Source organism: Monodelphis domestica, chromosome 1, assembly GCF_027887165.1.
Source record: "Monodelphis domestica isolate mMonDom1 chromosome 1, mMonDom1.pri, whole genome shotgun sequence".
Classification (NCBI taxonomy): Eukaryota; Metazoa; Chordata; class Mammalia; order Didelphimorphia; family Didelphidae; genus Monodelphis; species Monodelphis domestica.
In genome coordinates this window covers 442902355-442925326 of record NC_077227.1, presented here as the reverse complement: position 1 = coordinate 442925326, position 22972 = coordinate 442902355, and the positions used below count along the sequence as shown (strand labels likewise).

The following is a 22972-nucleotide window of genomic DNA, read 5'->3' as shown; positions in this document are numbered from 1 at the left end:
GTCCCTGAACAACCTGCAGGGACCAAGGAGAAAAAAAAAAAACACTACCCACAAGCAGAGGACAAAGATGGGAGCAAAAACATGGAGGAAGGACAACAGCCTGACTACAGGGATGGAGGGGATATGATTGAAGAGAGACTGAATGAACAACCTACTATGGAAACCAATAGCATGGAAATGGGCTCCCCTAGAGGAAGCATGTGATACCCAGAGGAATTGTGCATTGCCAATGGGAGGGGTGGGGGAAAGGGGGGAGGAAAAAAAGGTGATCTTTGTTTCTAATGAATAACATTGGGAAATGACCAAATAAAATAAATGCTTAAAATAATAATAAAAAAAAAAGAATCCTAGAGAATCAACCAAAAAGCTAGTGGAAATAATCAACAGCTTTAGCAAAGTTGCAGGATACAAAATAAACCCGCATAAGTCATCAGCATTTCTATATATCTCCAATCCATCTCAGCAGCAAGAATTAGAAAGAAAAATTCCATTTAAAATCACCCTAGACAATAAAAAATACTTAGGAATCTATTTGCCAAGACAAACACAGGAACTATATATACACAACTACTAAACACTTTCCACACAATTAAAACTAGATCTAACAATTGGAAGAACATGAACTGCTTATGGATGGGATGGGCAAACATAATAGAAATAATCATCCTACCCAAACTTATTCATTTATTTAATGCCATACCAATCGAACTACCAAAAAACTTTTTTACTTAATTAGAAAAAAAAAATCAAAGTTTATTTTGGAAGAAAAGACATCAAGGATATCCAGGGAAATAATGGAAAAAAAATGGAAAGGAAGTGGCCTTGTAGTACCAGATCTCAAATTATACTATAAAGCAATGGTCATCAAAACAATATGGTACTGGCTAAGAGACAGAAAGGAGGATCAGTGGAATAGACTTGGGGTAAGTGACCTCAACAAGACAGTCTATGACTTGCCCAAAGATCCCAGCTTTTGGGACAAAAATCCACTATTTGATAAAACCTACTGGGAAAATTGGAAGACAGTGTGGGAGAAATTAGGTTTGGATCAACACCTCACACCCTACAGTAAGATAAACTCAGAATTGGTGAATGACTTGAACATAAAGAAGGAAACTATAAAAATGTGAACACAGAATAGTATACATGTCAGACCTTTGGGAAAGGAAAGATTTTAAAACCAAGCAAGACTTAGAAAAAGTCACAAAATGTAAAACAAATAATTTTAATTATATCAAATTAAAAAGTTTTTGTACAAACAAAACCAAATGTAACCAAAATTAGAAGGGAAGTAACAAATTGGGAAACAATCTTCATGAGAAAAGCCTCTGACAAAGGTCTAATTAGTCAAATTTACAAAGAGCTAAATCAATTGTACAAAAAATCAAGCCATTCTCCAATTGATAAATGGACAAGGGACATGAATAGGCAATTTTTAGTCAAAGAAATCAAAACTATTAATAAGCACATGAAAAAGTGTTCTAAATCTCTTATAATCAGAGAGATTCAAATCAAAACAACTCTGAGGTATCACCTCACACCTAGCAGATTGGCTAACACGACAGCAATGAAAGTAATGAATGCTAGAGGGGATGTGGCAAAGTTGGGACATTAATTCATTGCTGATGGAGTTGTGAATTGATCTAACCATTCTGGAGGGCAATTTGAAACTATGCCCAAAGGGCAATAAAAGACTGTCTGCCCTTTGATCCAATCATAGCACTGCTGGGTTTGTACCCGAATGAGATAATAAGGAAAAAGACTTGTACAAGGATATTCATAGCTGCGCTCTTTGTGGTGGCAAAAAATTGGAAAATGGGGGGATGCCCTTCAATTGGAGAATGGCTGAACAAATTGTGGTATATGTTGGTGATGGAATACTATTGTGCTCAAAGGAATAATATAGTGGAGGAATTCCATGGGAATTGGAACAACTTCCAAGAAGTGATGCAGAGCAAAAGGAGCAGAACCAGGAGAACGATGTACACAGAAACTGATACATTGTGGTATAATTGAATGTAATGGACTTCTCCATTAGTGGCAATGCAGTGATCATGAACCTGGAGGGATCTATGAGAAAGAACACTATCCACATTCAGAGGAAAAACTGTAGAAATAAAAACACCGAAGAAAAACAACTCCCTGATTACATGGGTCGAGGGGGATATGATTGGGGATGTAGACCCTAAATGAATATCCTAGTGCAAACATCAACAACATGGAAATAGGTTCTGATCAAGGACACATGTAATACACAGTGGAATTGTTGGTTGGCTACGGGAGGGGCAGAAGGAAGGGAGGGACGAATAGAATATGATTTTTGTAACCAAGGAATAATGTTTGAAATTGACCAAATGAAAAAAAAAAGAAAGGAAAAAAGAGGCTGCTAGGCAACTAAGAAGCAATGGATAGAGCATTGGGCCTGGAGAAAAAAAGACCTGAGTTCAAATCCAGCCTCAGATACTTCCTAACTGTGTACTGTGTGACCCTAAGCTTATGCTTAGCATAAGCTCAGTTCAACTGTAAATCCATTATATAGATAATAACCTCCAATAATAAGAATAAGAATAACTACTACTACTAAAAAAACTGAAATACTCTCTCAAACCTATCACATTGGCTAACATGATAAAAAGGTAAAATGATAAGTGTTGGAGGGGATGTGGAAAATAGTGGTGTCAAATTAATAATACATTGTTGGTGGATCTATAAACTATTCAAACGATTTTAGAAAGCAATATCAAATTATGCTTAAAGAGATAAAACTGTATATACCTTCTGGCCCAGTAATACTACTATTAGTTTCATTTCCTAAGGTTTAGATCAAGGAAAAAAAGAGAAGAAATTATATGTTCTGAAATATTTATAGGAGTTCTTTTTATGGTGATAAAGACCTGGAAATTGAAGGAATATCTATCAATTGAGGAATGACTGAATAACATGTAGTATATGATTGTAATAAAATAATATTATGCCATAAGAAATGACAAACAAAATGATCATGAAAATACCTGGAAAGTCTTATCACTGCCATAGAAGGAACAGAGTCTGAATGCAGATTGACACATAGCATTCTTCACTTTATTTCCTCCCTGAATTTTTCACTAGTGTAAGCAATATGTGTCTTGTTTCACAACATGACAAATACATTTTACATAATAATATATGTACAACCTATATCCGTGATGGTTAGAACTGGAGTGCCAGGCCCTATCCCCAACCCACTCACCAGACCAACTACTGTACCTGCCCCCCCCCAGTAACTAGGTGCCATGCCCCTCCCACCACCAAGTGTTGGGTATGCCCTGTCCCACCCTTACCCCATACAAGGGGAGAGGAAGCATTCCCATTGGACTGCTGTATGGAGGTGTAGGTGAAGTGAGGAATGTCCTCAGTGAGTATAGAGAGGGGGAGGGGAGTATTCTAAGTTCTCTGCTCCCCTCCAGCTCTGACACCTGTGAGCTGCCCACCTTGCCCCACTGTGCACTCCCAGTGTGCTGCTCAGCAGAGGGGCAGGGAATGTGAAACAATATTGTCAGACTCACTGGAGAGGGGGAGGGGAGCAGCCCCACCTAGGTCCCTCTGCCTCTATCCATGGAGCCATCTAACCACCTCTTAACAGATGTCTTGATTATCCTATTACAAACCTGGTTAGTGAACATTTAGGAAAGGAAGTAGAAATGGCAAAGAATATATAAGACTTTACCAAAAATGGATAATATTGGAATAACCTCATTTTCTTTTTTGAAAGTATCACTAAAATATATCAAGCAAATGTTAGAGACAGTTTTTTCCTAAATTTTAGTAGAGCATTTAACAAAGATTTTTATATTATCTTTTTGGACAAGATGGAGGGAAATTAACTTAAGCACAGTTAGGAGTCAGTTAAGAAGCATTTATTGGGCAATTATTATGTACTAGAGAATCTAGGACTGATTTAGTAGCCAGATGCAAAGGACTGTCATTAATATCTTTGTAAACTTGGAAGAAAATCTCTAGTCAGAGTGCTCTAATTACAAAATGACAAATTAAAGACATTTATGACATAATAAAAAGTCAAAAGAATAAAAGTAAAATGAAAAAGTGATTCTGATATTATAAAATTTTAATTGGTACATCCCTGATGAAAGGAATGTTTCACAAATCTATTTTAAAAAATGTAACCATAAATTACAATTACATTTTTGCATATCTGTAGAAAAATAACTGATTGAACTAGAGAGACAACTGCATTTATGTTTGGAAAACCAGCAAATTTTTAAAAGATGAAATTTGTCAAGAAAAATGTTAACTGAAGGGCAATTTGGAACTATGCCCAAAGGGCGATAAAAGACTGTCTGCCCTTTGATCCAGCCGTAGCACTGCTGGGTTTGTACCCCAAAGAGATAATAAGGAAAAAGACTTGTACAAGGATATTCATAGCAGAGCTCTTTGTGGTGGCCAAAAATTGGAAAATGGGGGGATGCCCTTCAATTGGGGAATGGCTGAACAAATTGTGGTATATGTTGGTGATGGAATATTATTGTCCTAAAAGGAACAATAAAGTGGAGGAATTCCATGGAGTCTTGAACGACCTCCAGAAAGTGATGCAGAGTGAAAGGAGCAGAACCAGGAGAACATTGTACACAGAGACTGATACACTGTGGTACAATTGAAGGTAATGGACTTCTCCATTAGTGTCAATGCAATGTCCCCGAACAATCTGCAGGGATCTAAAAAACACTATCCACAAGCAGAGGATAAACTGTGGGAGTAAAAACACTGATGAAAAGCAACTGCTTGACTACAGGAGTGGAGGAGATATGACTGAGGAGAGACTCTAAACGAACACTCTAATGCAAATACCAACAACATGGAAATGGGTTCGAATCAAGGACACATGTGATACCCAGTGGAACCGCGTGTTGGCTATGGGAGAGGTGGGGGGGGGAGGAGGAAAAGAAAATGATCTTTGTTTCCAATGAATAATGTTTGGAAATGACCAAATAAAATAATGTTAAGAAAAATAAAAATAAAAGAAAGGAGCAATGTAAAAAAAAAAAAGAAACGTAATGTCTTAACTAATCAGATAATATCCTTCCAAGGATCAGTTACTAGCCAGTTGAGAGAAATGTCACTGATTAAAATGGGCTTAAGTAATTATTTTACTAGTTATGAATGTTATTTTACTAGCTGTTTTACTGTCTAGGAAAAGAGAAATCTGCTTAGCAGTGCCCTCACTTTATCAGAGACAAAACTTTAGAATGTCTTCCCTTCACAAATTCAAACTCGAGCTGTGTGCCCTGTCCCCAAAGAAACTTCTTACATCAGGCAGTTGAGAGATTTGGGTCAGCTGGGAAGTATCTGAGGTCCGAGCTTATATGAGCAAATTTTGAGCCAAGACACAGACAATATAACATTTAAAAATAGCAAGTTAATCAAATATGTAGATGATCTACTCTTGGCTTCAACAGATGCAAAAACATGTCAAGAAGATAGCAAACACCTTCTTTTGGAATTGCACAAAAGAGGACATAAAATCTCTAAGGATAAAGTTCAATGGTGTCTCCAAAAAGTAGAATATTTGGGATTCATCTTGACTGCGGGTGCTCGTTATATTTCTCCAAAACGAATTGAGAACATTCAAAAATTGAGTGCTCCTACCACTAAGAAACAGCTGAGAGCAATTTTAGGAGCAACAGGGTTTTGTAGACAATGGATTCCTTGCTATGGGGAAATCACTAAACCCCTTACAGTATTAACAAAGGATTCGGTTCCTGAACCCCTCAAATTAGAGCCTGAACACTTGTCAGCTCTATCAGATCTGAAAAAGGCTATCATGTCTGCCCCTGCTCTAGGCATCCCAGATTACAACAAGCCATTTACTTTATATGTGCATGAGCGAAGAGGAGTAGCCTCGTGTGTTAACTCAGACTTTGGGACCTTCTCAGCGCCCAATTGCTTATTATTCTGCCCAACTAGACCCAGTCGCAGCAGGAGCACCACCATGCCTTAGAGGAGTAGCTGCTACAGCCTTACTAGTAACAAAAACCGTTGATTTAGTATTGGGATGTCCATTAACAATAATGTGCCCACATGAGATTGAAGCATTATTGGTAAAACATAGAACACAGGCATTCTCGGATCAGAGAATTACAAGGTATGAAATAACCTTATTAAATAGTGAAAATATTACCTTGAAACGCTGTTCAACTCTTAACCCTGCCACCTTGCTTCCAGATTTACCTACTTCAGGAGAACCATTACATAACTGTGAAACATTAGTGTCCATGGCAGAAAAGCCTCGAGATTATCTCTTGGACACTCCCTTAGACAATGCAGATCTGATTTTATTTACCGATGGTTCCTCTTTTATGAGGGATGGCATACGTTACACTGGAGCTGCCGTAGTCTCAGAATTTGCCACTGAATGGTCAGCTTCACTACCTTCTAACATTAGCGCTCAAGGAGCAGAACTCATAGCTCTAAAACAAGCTTGTATAATTGCCAAGGATAAAAAGGCAACAATTTATACGGATTCTAGATATGCTTTCAGCATTTGTCACTCAGTCGGGATGCTATGGCTCCAAAGAGGATTTTTAACCTCAGCTGGAAAATCCATAGCTAATGCAGATATTATTAATGAAGTTCTTTCTGCTCTCAAACTGCCTAAAGCCCTAGCTGTAGTTCATTGCTCTGCCCATAAAGGTGGCTCTGACCCTGTCTCTAGAGGAAATGACCGAGCAGATGCCGCTGCAAAACTAGCAGCCATAGAAGGACCTGGATTAATTTTAACATTAACAACCACTGATAATTTAAATTTATCACTCTCCTATAATGAAAAGGAAGTGGAAAAATGGAAACAAAAATTTAAAGCAAAACAAATTAATGGAGTATGGGTGTCATCTGAAGGAAAACCCCTGCTCCCTAGAAGTTTCTATAACCAAATTTGCCAATCTATTCATAAAAATGGTCATTTTGGCACCCAGGGCATCGTGGACTCTGTCAAGAGAGTATGGATAGCCCCTGGTATAACTACTGTAGCCTCTAAAGTATGTTCAGCCTGCCCTATTTGCCAGGCATATAACCAACATGCATATCGTGGAAAAGCCTTTGGGGGACGTCCTCTGGCTTACACACCTTTTGAACATCTACAGATAGATTTCATAACAATGCCAAAGGCTGGACGTTATAAATTTTGTCTAGTAATTGTAGATCAACTAACCAGATGGCCGGAAGCATTTCCTACGACCCGAGCCACAGCAGATTTTGTTGCAAAGATACTTTTAAAAGAAATTATTCCTCGTTTTGGCCTACCAGCACGTATTGACTCCGATAGAGGGAGTCATTTTACCGATTCTGTCTTAAATCAAATATATTCTTGCTTGGGGATAACTCCAAAATTCCATGTTCCATATCACCCCCAGAGCTCAGGCCAAGTGGAGAGGATGAATAAAGAACTTAAGACTATGATTGGCAAATTATGCACTGAGACCCATTTAAAATGGCCTGAAATTCTCCCTCTGGCCCTATTTTATCTTAGAAGCAGGCCTAGAGGAGACTTACATATTTCACCATTTGAGATGCTTTTTGGACATCCGCCTATACAGGCTAAGCCTTTCTCCCCGGCTTATACATCGCTATTAGGGGGAGATATTACTATTGCTTCCTATATACAGGAGTTACAGCACAAACTACGTGAACTTCATGAATCCGGAGCTGCAGTACAAGCTGGACCATTAGACTTTTCTCTGCATGACCTGAACCCAGGAGATAAAGTTTATATCAAGAATTTCAAGCGAACTGGAGCAACTGAACCTTCATGGGAAGGACCATTCCAAATATTATTAACTACTCCAACATCTATAAAGATTGGAGAAAGAGACTCTTGGATTCACTGCTCACATGTGAAGAAAGCATCTTCTGCTGAGACTGATTGACCCTATCCTATCATATGAATTGTGACTCTATCTTATCATAAGAATTGGAGATAATAATCCATAGACAAATGGATGCTGTTTTTTTTTTTCAAGAATATATTGAATTACTGATTTTTTTCTTATTTTTTCTTATTTCTTTTCTTTGATTTGATTTGAATATTTGATTTTTTCTCATTTTTGTACTGAAGGTACACATAATTAATATTAATATTTTTTTCCCTGCAGTAATACAAGTTAATATATATACTCTTGCTATAATATCAATATATGCCTAAAAGCTTTAAACTATGGGAACCTGCCATTTATTGATAAAATATTATAGGACTGTGATTAATGTGTGTCTGATTCCAGGAAAAGGGATAAAAACAAGGAGCACAGACTAAACCTGAATAGTGCCAATAGAGCACACAAGAAATATTAAGTGAGACTCAAGGTTGCGACGCTTAACTTATGTTTAAGTCGTAGGACTTCCTTGTATCTACACTCTTTTCGAAGTACTCAAACAAGTACAAAGCTTGACTATCATGCTGGCTCCCTATATCTCTGAAGGAAAAAAAATCAGACAAGGGAATGACATTTCCCCATCAAAATAGAATTCTAATTCTTTTCTTCTTATATTATGGCAACTTCCTGTAGTCTTGGCTACAAATGGCTAAGTGAAATATTACTGCATTCTGTCCTACATACTTGTGGGATAGAAATTACTTTAAACTGGACCTATACAAGGTCTATTTTGGATTTTTCTTATGTTTTTGATTATTTTTCTATTCTTTTGATAATTGACACATACACCCCCATAACTGAACATTGCATTCTGAGCTAAACCTGATATTTTTTTTTTAATACTTACTTCAGGGGGGATTGTATTTTAATTTAAAATCTAAGAATTTTTGAATTTTTTTTTGTTTGAGATTGTATTTTTAAAAAATCCAAGAATTTTGTTTAAGATTTTACTTTTATAAAAAATTCAAAGATTTTGATTTTGTTCAAGAAAAGATCTTCAAGAAAGAAGCTTGAAACTTTTATATCCAGAGAATGAACTGTTGCAGAAAGATGCCAAAAACCTACACTTCATCAAGAAGATCAAGAATGAACTTTGGATGTGATTGATTGGACTGAACTTTTGATTGAACATTTATTGTAACATTTATGCCAAAAGGGACTGCCCCTAATTTGGCTTTCTGTCAATGCGCCTAGCAAACATTGGTTTTGCTTTCTTTTCTTTTCTATTTCCTCTCTCACTATTCTAATTTCTCCTAGAAAATTGAATATTGTGTATATCTTTAGTTAGAAGTGAATTTAGAACTACAAAATGATCATGTTAAATGATCAATGGGGAGACTAGTCTCTCAATGATCATCAGGGGGGATTGTAAACCTCAAAAATTCCTTAGACTTATAAATGTTGGAAATTTCACCATTGGGATATTTCATACTTGGAAAATTTCTTACTGATAGTCTATTGGAATGGGAACCCCATTGGCATGGGAGGTTCCTTCTCTTCCCTTCTTCAGATTACTTTAGGACAGAAACCTTTTGCTGAACAATGGAAAGGACTTTGACCTATGCTTAAGTATAGAACAGGAATTTCTTTGAATCATGATTGATTTTAGAATTGATACAATGGAGATACTTGGAATAAATCTCCACCCTATTCAGTCCTAACAGGATTGAGTAAGGGCTGCAGCCTAGATCAAAGATTTAATCATTTGAAAATATGACCTTCAACAGACATGTGCAAAAGCCAGAAACCTCTGGGCGGTCCTGGGTTAAGCTAGAGCCTCCATTGGCACAGGGAAATTGATGAACAGTGATTGGTAGATGGGAGAACTGAGAGGAGGAACTTGGATGGTTTACTTAAAGATAGGAGGGTCTGGAGACTTGAGGGTGGTGGAGGAGTTTGGTCGGGGTGATTGCGGTGGACTCGGAGAAGCTTGCGCTGAAGGAAGCTGAAGGTGGGGGCCTCTGAGACTGTTTCTCCATTTTGGTCACGTGAGTGATAGGGACTGATCTCTTTTCTTTGCCCCAGCTATCTAAGGGCTTGGGCCTTTTGGCCCAGCCTAAACAGAAGGGGTAATTAAGCCCTGTTCCCTTCTCTCCCTTTTTCTCTCTCTCTATCTCTAATTCCTTTCTTGCTCCTATTGTAATTAAACTCCAAAAAAGGCTGACGGCTGACTTGAGTTTTTCATTTAGGAATTACATAGCTGAATTCCTTGGCGACCTTAAATTAATATATATCAGCCTTTTAAAGTGATTCCCTTGTCACATTCTCCCCCACCTTGCCTACCATGATCTCCTCCCTCACTTTCCCCTTCTGCACTGCTCTCCTCTCTGCATATGATTTATTCCAGTAGTGGGCCTTTTGGGGAGGGAAATGAGTCCTCAGACATGTCAAGAAATGACACTTGAGCCACTTCCTCATTGAGCAGCAGTCAAATTTTCTAGGTTTTATCTTGGACTCCTAGCCCTACCTTAGACTGTGTGTGTAGATGGATGGCAGATAGTGCTGAGCTTTCTGGAACTCAGCAATCTGAAACTGTCATCTCTGGCCTGAAAGTCACACTGTGTTCACTCCTTGGCCTGGATTTTTAATTGCATTAGATCATGCGTGGGGGTTTTAAGAGCCAATTTTAAAATACCACAGCAGAGGTTCCCAACCTCTCTGAATGTTCAAGTATGTTCATGGAATCCTTAACTCTCTGAGGCTGCCTACCAGTCAGGACTTACCTTACCTCCTGCAAGGCTGTAAAAAACAACTTGGCTTTTCCTCATGATTCCTATGGCAAAATTATGTACCAGGACTTATAAAATACACCTCATCTATGACAAATCTTTCAACTAAGAGAGTAGAAATTCCTGTCAGATGTGAATTTAAACAACTCATGCCTATCTGCAACTATCACTATTTCATCACTATCAATATCATTATTATTCAAATTGAATAAAATAATCTATATTATTCTATAAATGTTCTATATTATCATTATTATTTAAATTAATTCAAATAATATCTATTTATTTTATAAATTTCATATACTATATATAAAATAAATATGTTTAAATGTAAAAAAAAGAAAAATGTTAAATAATTACAATCAAAACTAGCATATATTCAATTTAAAAAATACTCCTTAAAATAAAGAACTTAAAGAACTAGAAGATGGCTATTCAATGCTAATGGTAAGTTTGTGACTACATATTAAAACTGATAATACTCTTTTTAATTTTTAAATTTAGCTTTATCATATAAGATAAAATAGATTATTTTGATAACATGAAGTAGAAAAACTTCTGAATAAAGAAAATAAATAAGAGAGGAGAAAAGTAAATTTCCATTAATTTGGTCTGATGAGCATCTGATAGCTGAGATTTATAGGGAACCAGAATAAATCTTTAAGACCAAATGCCATTCCCCAATACATAAGTGGTAAATGATATAAACAAATGTTTCTCAAAATAAGAAATGCAAACTTATTTCAAAGAATATCCCAAATCACTAATAATAAGAGAAATGCAAATTTTAAAAATTCTGACTTTTCATCTCACACCCAGAATTATGCTAAGAAAATAACCAAAAATGTTATAACTCTAAAATACTGCAATTGACTTGATAAAAGCATGAGAAGGTGTATCATCCAGATGAAATTCTGTCAATGTTTTTAGTCAGGAGTCAAGATAAAACTTCCCCCCCTTATATCTATGAAAGTATATGTGCTATAAATATAATGAATGAAAGGAAATGCAGTGGCCTCATGCATTTCAAGAGAGCAGAATAAAAATGGTATTGGGGAAAGAGGTATTCTATAGTTTATGCCACCTGAATATTGGCTCTGAATCTCACCCCAATTCCTGTTACTTTTTAGAGCACTCACCCTGGAAACTAAAAGACCCCGAATGAATCAATCATAATGATTGAGCTTTCAAGATCAACAGGTAGTTGTCTTGAGATCTTAATATCAAAATCAGTGGACTGATATCATTTTCATTCACCCTTGTTCACTCTTGCATTTAGCTCATGTTTTCTCAGCAAGAATGCCATTTTTCATCCCTCTTAAAACTGACAAATGAATAAATGAAAGAGGCAGGAATGGGAATGACTACTAACAACTGATTTAGCACTAAATTTTAAGTTTTATTACTAGAGATGGTGGAGACTAAACAAACATTCATAAGATCACAGAATCAGAGAAGATAGAGATAGAGAATCCAAACAGCTAATTTTACAGATAAGACAACTAATGTCCAGCAAGGGTAAGCAACTGATCCAAGGTTACAGAAATAATCAAGTGGCACAGCCCAAGTCCAACTCCAAATCTACCACTTTCTACAAAACCACACATTCAACAATCCTATTACATGCATTAGCATTATATAGTACAAAATTTATAACTTAATTGGGAAGAGAAAGATAAACACAAACATTTAAAATGAATATAAGACAAAAATATAAAGACGATCAACAATATATGAAAAGTAACAAATGAATAGTAAAAATAATGTGTACTAGAAGAAAATATAGGCAGAAAAGAAGTCACTGTGGGTTGACTGAAGTAGACAAGGAATTCTACATAGAGAAACCATGAGCAAGTTCTTATAGAGATATGATTTGATTAAAAGAGAAGATGAAATAAGACAGAGGCCATTCTGATAGGGTAGAATATGAATAAAGGCACAGAGGAAGGATGCTCAGGGTTATGCTTGGGAGATAAGTAGACAAGGAAATGGTAGGAGTAGTCAGTTTATGTTTATGTCAATACTTAATTCATAATTAAAAGCAAACTTATCTTCTCCTTAAAATTGTTTTTAAAAATTACTAAACCAGACTAGTGTAAAAATTAAAATTATATCTCTAACAATAAACTATTATATTTTATGAGGTTTATTAAAGATTATTAGAAATCAAGGAATAAAGGAATACAAAATAAGAAAACCATGTGCCTAGGGCTGATTAGCCCATTCAAAGCTTATTTACTACATCTTGCAAATGGCCAAGCAGAGAGAGCAAGAGCATAAAAGAGCTTAGAAGAGGTCGAAGTAGGCATTACCGCCAGTTTAAATACTAATTGTGATCTCGCCCAGGTGGGGACTCAGGTGAGATTATAGGGAATTCTGGGAAGTATCAAGGACTTCTGGGGATTGAAGTCTAGGGTTCAAATCTCCATTTTACACTAGAAATCTAAAAGAAAGAAAAGAATTGGATATTTTGACAATTATTTGTTTATTTGACCAATATGGAAATGTAATTTGGATTTCTAGCTTGAATTAACTATTTTTCTGCTTTATATTAATTAGATTAACTATACAGTTCCTTAAGTTCCATTTTATTTTGTATTATTTAGATATACCAAAAGAAAAACTTTCTAAAAAGCAAAAATTCCATAATTTTATTAAATCTCTAGGATTAGTGCCCCAGGCTTCCCATTATTTTTATTAGAATGAATAAATATTTGACTTTTTATAATTATAGATTTATTATTTTCCTTTAAAAATTATTCCATCCTCAAGGCCCACAATTTCAACATGGATTTCTAAGGAGCTAAAAGATAGCTAGGTTTTATCAGCAAATATTACATTGTAAAGGGATCATTTTAAGGTTCTCTAAGAAAATTGACATAATGCCATTATTATCATTTAGTTTAAACTATCAATCACTATTTACATATCAAAATATCAGGGATGACTGCAAAGTGCATAATATTTTGTATACCACAAGCAACCTCCCCATTCATCACATTTTAATTTTTGACTTCATCTCAGATGTTAATGTCTCTTTGTTCTGTGGCAAAAGAATTTGAGAAGCTGTATGTATTATATGTATATGCTCCTATAAAGTGCCTGGTTAACTTTGAAGATATAGTTTTTCATCTTCTATTTCCTCAAAACATTCTGGCTATAGTAGAATACAATGTTCCCAAATGGTAGTTCAGGCTTTTACCAAAATTAAGTTATATATTCTTAGCTTCTACTTTAATCAAACCACTTATAAAGGGATACTATTTGAACCATTAATAGTAAGACATGCACTTTCAGCTACCCAATTTTGGTGATAAATTGATTGAATCACCTTTACTTTATCAGCCTGCTTCTTAAAGACTGTCTTCTAAGGTGGTTGAATAGTCATGGATATAGTTTGTGAATATAGAAAATTACTCCTTAGTTTTAAAGTTAACTGGATCTGTGTATATGTGATGGGAGAGGGTATGTGTTTACTCCTTTCCCTTTAAAAATCTTTCTATTACCACCTATTTCCATCACCTACTAATTATATATTGATTTATTATCTCTCTTCCCCCCAATTGTCACACACACACACACACATATATATATACATACACACATATAATACATATGTAAACTGAAGTACTAGTGTAGCCAATCTCACTCATCATTAGACAAATTTTTATATTGCTTCTTAAATATCTTCAAAAACAAAAACTGCATATTTTTATAAGTGATTCACTAATTTGGGCTCAGTATGATTTATTTTTTTTTTCATTTTAAAAGGAAAAAAGATTAAGTTATTTAAAAAATCACAATGATGTTTAGGTATTAACAAAATTTTTTACAAAAGCAAATAAAATTATCTCCTCCACTAAAAATAACAACTCACAGTTACACAGTATTCTCTGTGAGGAAGATAGTGCATACATCATTATTGTCATTATCTGAAAGGATCAATGACTTTCTCAAGGTCATACAGGTAGTTCATCTTGGACCCAAGTCTTGAGATCCCTAGTCTTCTGATTATAATCCAACTTCTCAATGAGTAATCCCATTGGTTAAATGCCAGCCTACTACACCTGAGGGGCCATTAATTCATTATAGTCTATAGAACAGAGGCATTGTTCAAAATTCTTCAATAAGTGATTTTTTTTAAATCCTTTTTTCTCTGGTTTGTCATGCAAAAAGAATTCACAAAGAAACATATTGTAAAGGAATAATCCTATTTTACTTTTGGACAAAAAATGTAAAATATTTCCTTTATTAGTAATGTAATCATTTTCTTTCCTGAATTTATCATGGGGTTCTAATTTTGAAATTAAAAGAATATCTTAAAGAAGCCATAGACTATGCTACTAGTAAAGGCTGTCATTTTGAAAATCCCATATTGATTTAGCTAAAAGCACATAATTAAGACTTGCAAATTATAATACTAATAGTCTGTGAAATAAGAAAGAATAATCTGGATGCTTTAGAGCAAAGAGTTCTGGAAAGGTCTTTGGTTTTTCCTTTGGATGGGGTCTTCCTTCCTTATAACACTACTTTTCTCAGCCATTGACTTTTAATTAGATTACTACTTTTCCAAGTACATATAACTATATTATTGATGTGATTAAAGTTTACATACATATGTATTTTTAAATTAAATTTTCTCTCCTATTATTTGTAAAAAGTTTTTGACCTTTTTTAAAAAAATTGAGCTCTAAATTCTCTTCCTCTCTCTATGCTTTCCTCCCACCTCTGTGATAAAGTGTGAGACTGATTTTGCATGTACAATCATGTAAAACATTTTCCTGTATTAGACCTTGTATGGAAGAAAACTCAAACAAAAAAAAAATGAAGAATGTCAAATACAGTAGACTTTGGTCTGGATACAGACTCCATCAGTTCTTCCTGGGGAGGCAAATTAGATTTTTTATCTTGAATCCTTTGGGATGGTCTTGGATGCTCTCTTCTACTTCTGCTCACTTCATATTGCATCAGTTTGAGTAAGTTTTTTCCAGGTTTTTCTGAAATTAACCTGCTCATCATTTCTTATACTACAATAATATTCCATTACAATCAAATAACACAACTTACTTAGCCATTCCTCAATTGATGAGCATCCTCTCACTTTCTAATATTTTGCTACCATAAAATGAGCTGCTATAAATATTTTGTACATAGAGGTGCTATGTACAAATATAAATATATAAATATAAAATATAAATATAAATATTTTTGTACATAGCTTTTCCTTTATGTTTTTTTTTTATTTCCTTTGGGATACATAGTGGCACTTTTGGGTCAAGGGGTATGTATGGTTTTATAGCCCTTTGGGCAAAGTTCTAAATTGCTTTCCAGATTAGCTGAATCACTTCACAACTCCTCCAACAGTGTATTAGTCTCTCAATTTTCCCAATTTTCCTCAATTTTTTGTTATTTTTTCCTTTTCCGTCATTATAGTGAATCTATGCTATGGATTCGGCCACACCCAGGGTCTGTGTTGGCTTGCCAAGGTGGGACCTGCCTTGGTGAGCTGGTCTGAGCAACAATCCCACTCCAGTGCAACGGACTTTTTGTACTGACTTCTAAGTTGTGTTAGGGTGAAAATTTTTCACTTCATGTTTTTGTCTGTTCTACAACTACAGAATTTGTTTTGAGGTATTATATTGAAGTTGTTTGGATGGTAATTTGGGAGAAATAAGGAGGGTCCCTATTTTTTCTTGACCATCTTAGCTCTGTCCCATCATATGCCCCCTCATACATTTTAATGAGCTAAGGTTGAGCAGGAGCATTTTTAACTAACAGAGAATAAGGGCAAAAGTATAAATTAGAATTTGCACAATTTTACACAGCAGAAACAAAGATGAAAAGAAATTTATAAAACTAGGATTTCTACCTGATATGGACAATGTAAATCTAAAAGGTATCATCCAATTTATTCACAATATGTGACAGCTATTTAGTTAAAGGAATACACAATTCTGCTTTATTTTCCTAAATTCATGTAATGACAAGAGCGAATGTTAGATCAGAAGATTCCTGAGGTCCCTTCCAAATCTGAGATTCTATGATTAAGTATTTACACAGTGTCTACTAGGCATAAAGTATTATTCTCAAAGCCTGGCTCAACAGGACCTTCTGGTCACACAAAGAATCACAGAATCTTAAAAGGTTATCTTGTCCAACCTCTACCTCAATGGGAATTCCCCTTACAACATGCTTGAAAAAATATTCTTCAGTTACAACTTTAAGTACTTTCCCCAAGGCAACCTATCACACTTTGGAAGAGCTCTAATTGTTAAACACTATTTCATTACATTATGGCAAAATCTGCCTCCATAGTTTTCACCCATTGCTATGAGTTCTGCCCTCTGACCAAAGGAAGTTAAAATCCTCTTTATACATAAAAGTGCTTCATATAACTGAAGATGGCTATCATATCCCCCATTGAGATGACATGCACCAATGTAGCTGTGAAAAAGCAGCTCCAAGCCATATGATAAATGAATAAAAGCCAACACAGCTATAATAGCAAGTAAGCTAATGGAAAAAGTAGGTCAAGGCTTGGGTCTTAAAGGATGAGCGGGATATGGATGAGATAAAGTAGCAAAAGCTCAGTACAGGAACAAAGATGGGGAAAATAGGAAAGAATGACCTCATTTAAGTAACTTGCTTCAGGATTCTACATAAAAGGTGAACTACATAAAAGGAATAAAATTTTAAAGTACTTAAAACTCCTAAAAGAACAAAAGTGGACCACAGGATGAAAGTAGGTATGGAGTAAAGAAAAGAAGACCTCTTTATGCAGGACATAGATGTTTTATTGGACAATAGTTTTATAATGAGAACACTGGCTATTGATCTGATTTTTTAAAAAGAAGCAAAAAAGCACATACACTGAAGTTGGATTGATTTTGTCCTCTAAATTTTTACATCTTTTGATCTAAACTTGAAAGTAAGTTGTTAAAGATTAAACAGAGTTAATTGAAAATGTTGTTCAAATTAATATAAACTTTTTTAAGTCAGGAGAATTTTTTACCTGGTTGCCAAAGAGGTTGAATCCATTAATTGCTTCTAGAACTGCTTTTGCTAAGCCAACAGAGCTGGAAAAGAGGAAGAAAAAAACATTTGGTACTCTAACAATCTGGACAAAGAAATAAAAGCTGGCACTTTTGTTAATATTTACCTTAAGCAAAGAAGCAATGACAGAGATCATCCCTTTACCACTTTTACCATTTTCACTTGTCCTTTGTAAGTGATTATTTAAGAGAAAAATTCTGCCTCACATGAAACTAGATTTTGGGCCATGCTCTTAATAATAACAACATTATTTTCAGTATATAGTTCTAATCTCTAACTAAAAAAAGGTAAAGTTGACAAAAAGGTACAGGATGATAGGTTGAGATTCTTTGCCAAAACTATATATTCTAATGTGTAATAGCAATTCTGTATATAACAAACTAGAAGAGGAATATAATTTACATTTATATAAAGCTTTTAGGGTTCACAAAGTACTATTACAAGTCTCAAGTCATTCTATCCTTCTCTACTTTTCCAGGATACCATTTCTACCTTGGTGATAACACCTATCTTACAGGGTTGTTGTGAAAAATCAAATGAGATAATATCTATAATCACTTAGTACAGCATTTGGCAAAGTGGGTGCAAAATAAAGGCTTATTATTACTATTTATTATTATTAATCTGACTGATCTCATTTTTATCCCTTCAAAATTTTGATCCTTCAGTTAATGGAACTCAACATTACACTATCCTCTACTCCTGAATCCCTTGTCCTCACCTCTGATCACCATTCATTCCTTTTCAAAGTCCATGCCTGAATTACTTCAACTATTAATCTTTTCAGATTGTAATCACAGAATCATAGAAAAGGGTCAACAGATTTCATATAAATCTGTTGCTAGATTCCCTTCAAATTTGTATGATTTAATCTCAACTAGATCCTTACTCCTGGATATCAATTCATTGTGTTTTCCATGACTGATTCTCCATTGTTCATTATATTTTCCCACAGCTTTTCCAATTCTCATTTTCGTTCAGGTCATCTATAACATATTGCTGACCATCCCCAGAATTCTAAGTATTCTATTCTTTATGGATTTAGGCAACACTACTCTGTTGTGTTTCATTGGATTTCACTGAATGTCATATTGATCCTTCTTGGTCTCCTTATACAGGGTCACTCTCCAAGTCCTACTTCCTATGCATAAAGTATACCCAAATACCTTCTTTTACATGCAATCTCAGTGAGTTTATCAGTTTCCATGATTATCCTTTCAATGAAGCTAGCTCCCAAATCTGCATATTCAGTCTTTACTTTTTTTTTCCTGAATATTAGTTCTCAATCTTTATCTATTTGATAATCACTTGGATATTCCATAGATGATTCACATTTCCAAAGAGAACTAATTATCTTTCCCACTAAACCCACTAACTTTCTAAGTACCCTATTTCTATCAAGGTTACAACCATTCTTTCAGTAACCCAAGATTATAGCCTAGGAGTTAATTTCTCCTTCTCTAGAAAGAATGGGACTACAGTAGTACTAAGTTGTCAAGGGTTTTAAATGCTAAGCTGAGAACTTAAAAGTTGATCTTGGAGGTAAAAGGGAGCCACTAAAGTTTAATAGGTAGGAAAGTGACATGATTACTTGGGCTTAAGGAAAATCACTTGAGTGGCTGAATGGAGGATGGATTGGATTGGAGAGACCCTTGAAGAAGGGAAACCAAGTAGACTGTTATAATCTAAGCAAAAGGTGATAAGGACCTATACTGGAGTAATGGTTGTGTTAGGAGAGAGAAGAGTACATATATGATGGTAACTGAAGGGAGAAATAACAAAATTTGGCAACAGGTTGGACATATGGGGTAAGAGTGAGGAGTTAAGGATATAAGGAGGTTGTTGGAAATTTGCATGATTATGAGGATGGGAGTACCTTACAGAGTCATAGGAAAGTTCAGAAGAAGACTAAGTTTGAAAGTAATATGTTTTATCATTAGGCATATCATAAGGTAATCAATGAAATACACCCAAGCTATGGTTTTATCTTTCACACTTATACTAAGAGATTATATGTCAGAATAGGTAGAAATATAATTCTCCCTAATGATATCCTCAACAGGCACTTAGAAAATAATTCTTGAATTAAACAGAAAAGAAAGCATTTGAACTTTCATCTGAATGCCAAAGGCTCAGAAATTCTGTAAATGCAAAGGAACTTTACCAATACTTGGATTTAATAATATCTGGTTACTCATCTCTTCACTATGGCAAGATATTTAAACATTTATGCTCACTCCAAAAGGAAAGCTTTGCAGGCAAGAGAGTAAGTAAATGCTGATGGACAAATCAATTCAGCAAACATGTAAGCACTAAAAACATAATAGATCTGGCCCTAGGCACTGCAGAGACAAAGATGAAAAATAACCTCTCTGATCTCCAAAAGTCTGAAGTCTATTTAGAGGGGTAAAAGATAATTGCATAAATAAGTAGGATAGAAGTTTGAATACAACAAAGACAGAAAAGATCTAGGCACAGGTAATTAGAAAAACTTGAGAAAATTTTGCTTGAGTGATTGAGAAAGTCTTCAAAGAATAAATGATACCTGAGTTGTTCACCTGGATGAAAGGGCCTTCAATGGGGAAAGATAAATAAGGATAAATGACTCTGGGTATGATGGATAGTCTTCACAAATGCATGGAGTTGGAAAAAGGGGAAGAATGAGTTCAAGTATTAAATGTGCATAGAATAAAAAGCATATGAAGGAGAACAGTATGGAATAAGGCTGGAAGAATAAATTAACATCAGAACATGAAGAGCTTTAAATATCACGCTAATCAAATTCTATTTTATCATATCTATAGGTAACATGGAATTCTGTATATGTTAAAAGTCTTAAAGTATAGGTTTCTCTCTATTTGCCAAAATAGTAGCATTGATTATAACACCAAAAAAACTGGAAACAAATTAGATTCCTATCAATTAAGCAATCACTAAACACATTATGGTACAGGAATGTAATAAAATATTATAGTCCTGTAAGAATTAAAATTAATAAAGAGGATTATGGAAATATTTATCAACAATTTATTCAAAGTTATTAGAAGAACCAGGAATGTGATCTCTCTAACAACATAAAATGAAAGAACACCAAAACCATAAAAACAAAATTCTTTAAAATTATAATGGAAAAGTTTAGCCCCAAAGAAATGTGAGGAGCCATATTCTAATTTTCCTTGGAGAAGAGGGAGATTGTTGATGTGAAACTTTTCACATAACATAAAACTTTTTTTTGACATATTAATTAATTTTGCTGAACTGAGTTTTCTCCTTTTTTCATTCTTTAGTATATAAAGTACTGATTTCTGGATGAGAAAGGGATATTGAGAAAGGTGGGTGATATGAAAACAAATGAGATCAATAAAAATATCTTTTATAAAATAAAAGGCTGATTATGCCTAATCCCTGCTACCTGGAGGGTTAGTTGAACACTTGATCTTAGAAATGTTGAGCTGCAATAGTGCTAAAGGCAACTGGATGGTCATACTAATTCCAATACCAATGTGGTGAGTCCGCAGGGTAGATAGATACCAGGCTGCCTAAGGAAGAGCAACTTGACCCACAAGAGAAATGGAGCATGTCAAAGCTTCTGCACTGATCAGCTGTGAGATTATACCCATGAGAGGTAGTTACATTTCTAGCCTGAGTAAGATAGGGAAACCTAGGAACAAAAAACCCTGAAACTTATTTTATAAAATTGCAAATAATTCAATGTAACCGACTAATAGTTGCTCAAGTATTTTATTATTATATAACAATGTAACGCTTTTGAAATAACATATTGCCAATTGAAGGATGAGTATATATAAAAGATTCTCTTTTTTTTCATTATATATGATTGTGATAAAAATTGTCCCAGAATTAGTCAGTAGAATGAGCTGTTGGCTTTTTTTTTCCCCCTAGGAGTGGTGATGGATTTGTACTAATACACCTACATTTCATTGGCTAAAATTGTTTTAACCAACAGCATTTCTAAGGTAGCTGGCTGAGTAAAGATTATAATATATAGGGATATAGTACAGAGGTGGGGGGCAGGGTGGAGAATTAAGTTTAAAGCTATTATCTATTTAATTCAATAAAAATTTCTTGAGAAGTTACTTCTTTGTAAGAAAATGAAGGGGATACAAATATGAAAAAGACATGGTCCTTGCCCATCCAGAACTTAAAATTAGTAAAGGTAGAAAGTATATTAATAAATGTATTTGGTTACCTTAGAAAAATCACTTTTATGCACTTAACACTAGCATTCAACTTTTTAGATATAAACTGAGTCACTGGACTAAAAGAACTTTAGGGTATATTCCAGGTTTAATTTATGATATTACATAAATGCATTAGAAAGGTATAAAACAACATTGTAATAACTTCTCACTGGGTGGGGGGTATGATATGATCAAAGCTATATATTATGAAGGGCTATATAGTAGAGAAGTGATGGAAGGAGAACAAAAGTGATGCTAAAAACAAAACAGAGCAATACTATTTTTTTTTTCAGAGAAAGATTACCTGAAGAAGACGGTGTTTGAATTGGTCTTTGAATTATAAAGTTGAAAAAAAAGCAGAGCTATATGGAGAGCATTCCAAATGGGGAAACAGAATGAGCAAAGACAAAGAGAAGGATTATCTCTGATATATCAGCAGGTATCCTGAAAAGCAGGCTGTCAATGTATCACAGAAGACCCTGAATGACAGACTAATGAATTTAGACTTTATAAGTCAGGAAATGGGGAGCTCCTTATATGTCTAAATCAGTAATATTATCAGAATTCTATTAAAGGAAAATTCATCTGGCAAAAGCATGTAGAAGGTATGGGAGAGTTAAAGAGACTTTAATTGGAGATGTTTATTAGGAGTGTTAAGAACATAAATCTATAATGCCAAAGTTATCCAAACAAGGTTTTCATACAATATTGCAGAGAAAAAAGACCTGAGCCAGAATTCAGACTACACAATTTTCCCCAAAAGATAAAGACTCACAGAAGACATTTTTATATATTCCAAGAGAATAGAAGATGATTACCAATTAACATATCTAAGAAATTATAGACAAAACAAATACAATATAATTCAAAGGCCATCAAAGAAGCTACAATTGCATTTGACTCTCATGCTAACCTAAACTTTATAAACAGTTAAAACAAAGATGCAATCTAAATTTAGATAACTTACAAAATTCCTGAAGTCCTTCTATTGCCTTGTAAAGGTAAGACTTACTTGCTAAAATAAAAATTAGAGCTTTTATTTCTTTATCATAAGGTTATTGCAATA

General features: G+C 34.7%; 1 protein-coding gene across 6 annotated transcripts in view; it reads right to left on the bottom strand.

Moving 5' to 3' along the window:
* Positions 1–22972, bottom strand: part of PHKB (phosphorylase kinase regulatory subunit beta) — a 256746-nt gene that overhangs the window by 127620 nt on the left and 106154 nt on the right. For all 6 annotated transcript variants that reach the window (XM_056812255.1, XM_056812257.1, XM_056812258.1 and 3 more), the window contains one exon: positions 17664–17727. In XM_056812255.1, the coding sequence (XP_056668233.1) occupies positions 17664–17727 (64 nt within the window). The remainder of the gene's footprint in view (positions 1–17663; positions 17728–22972) is intronic.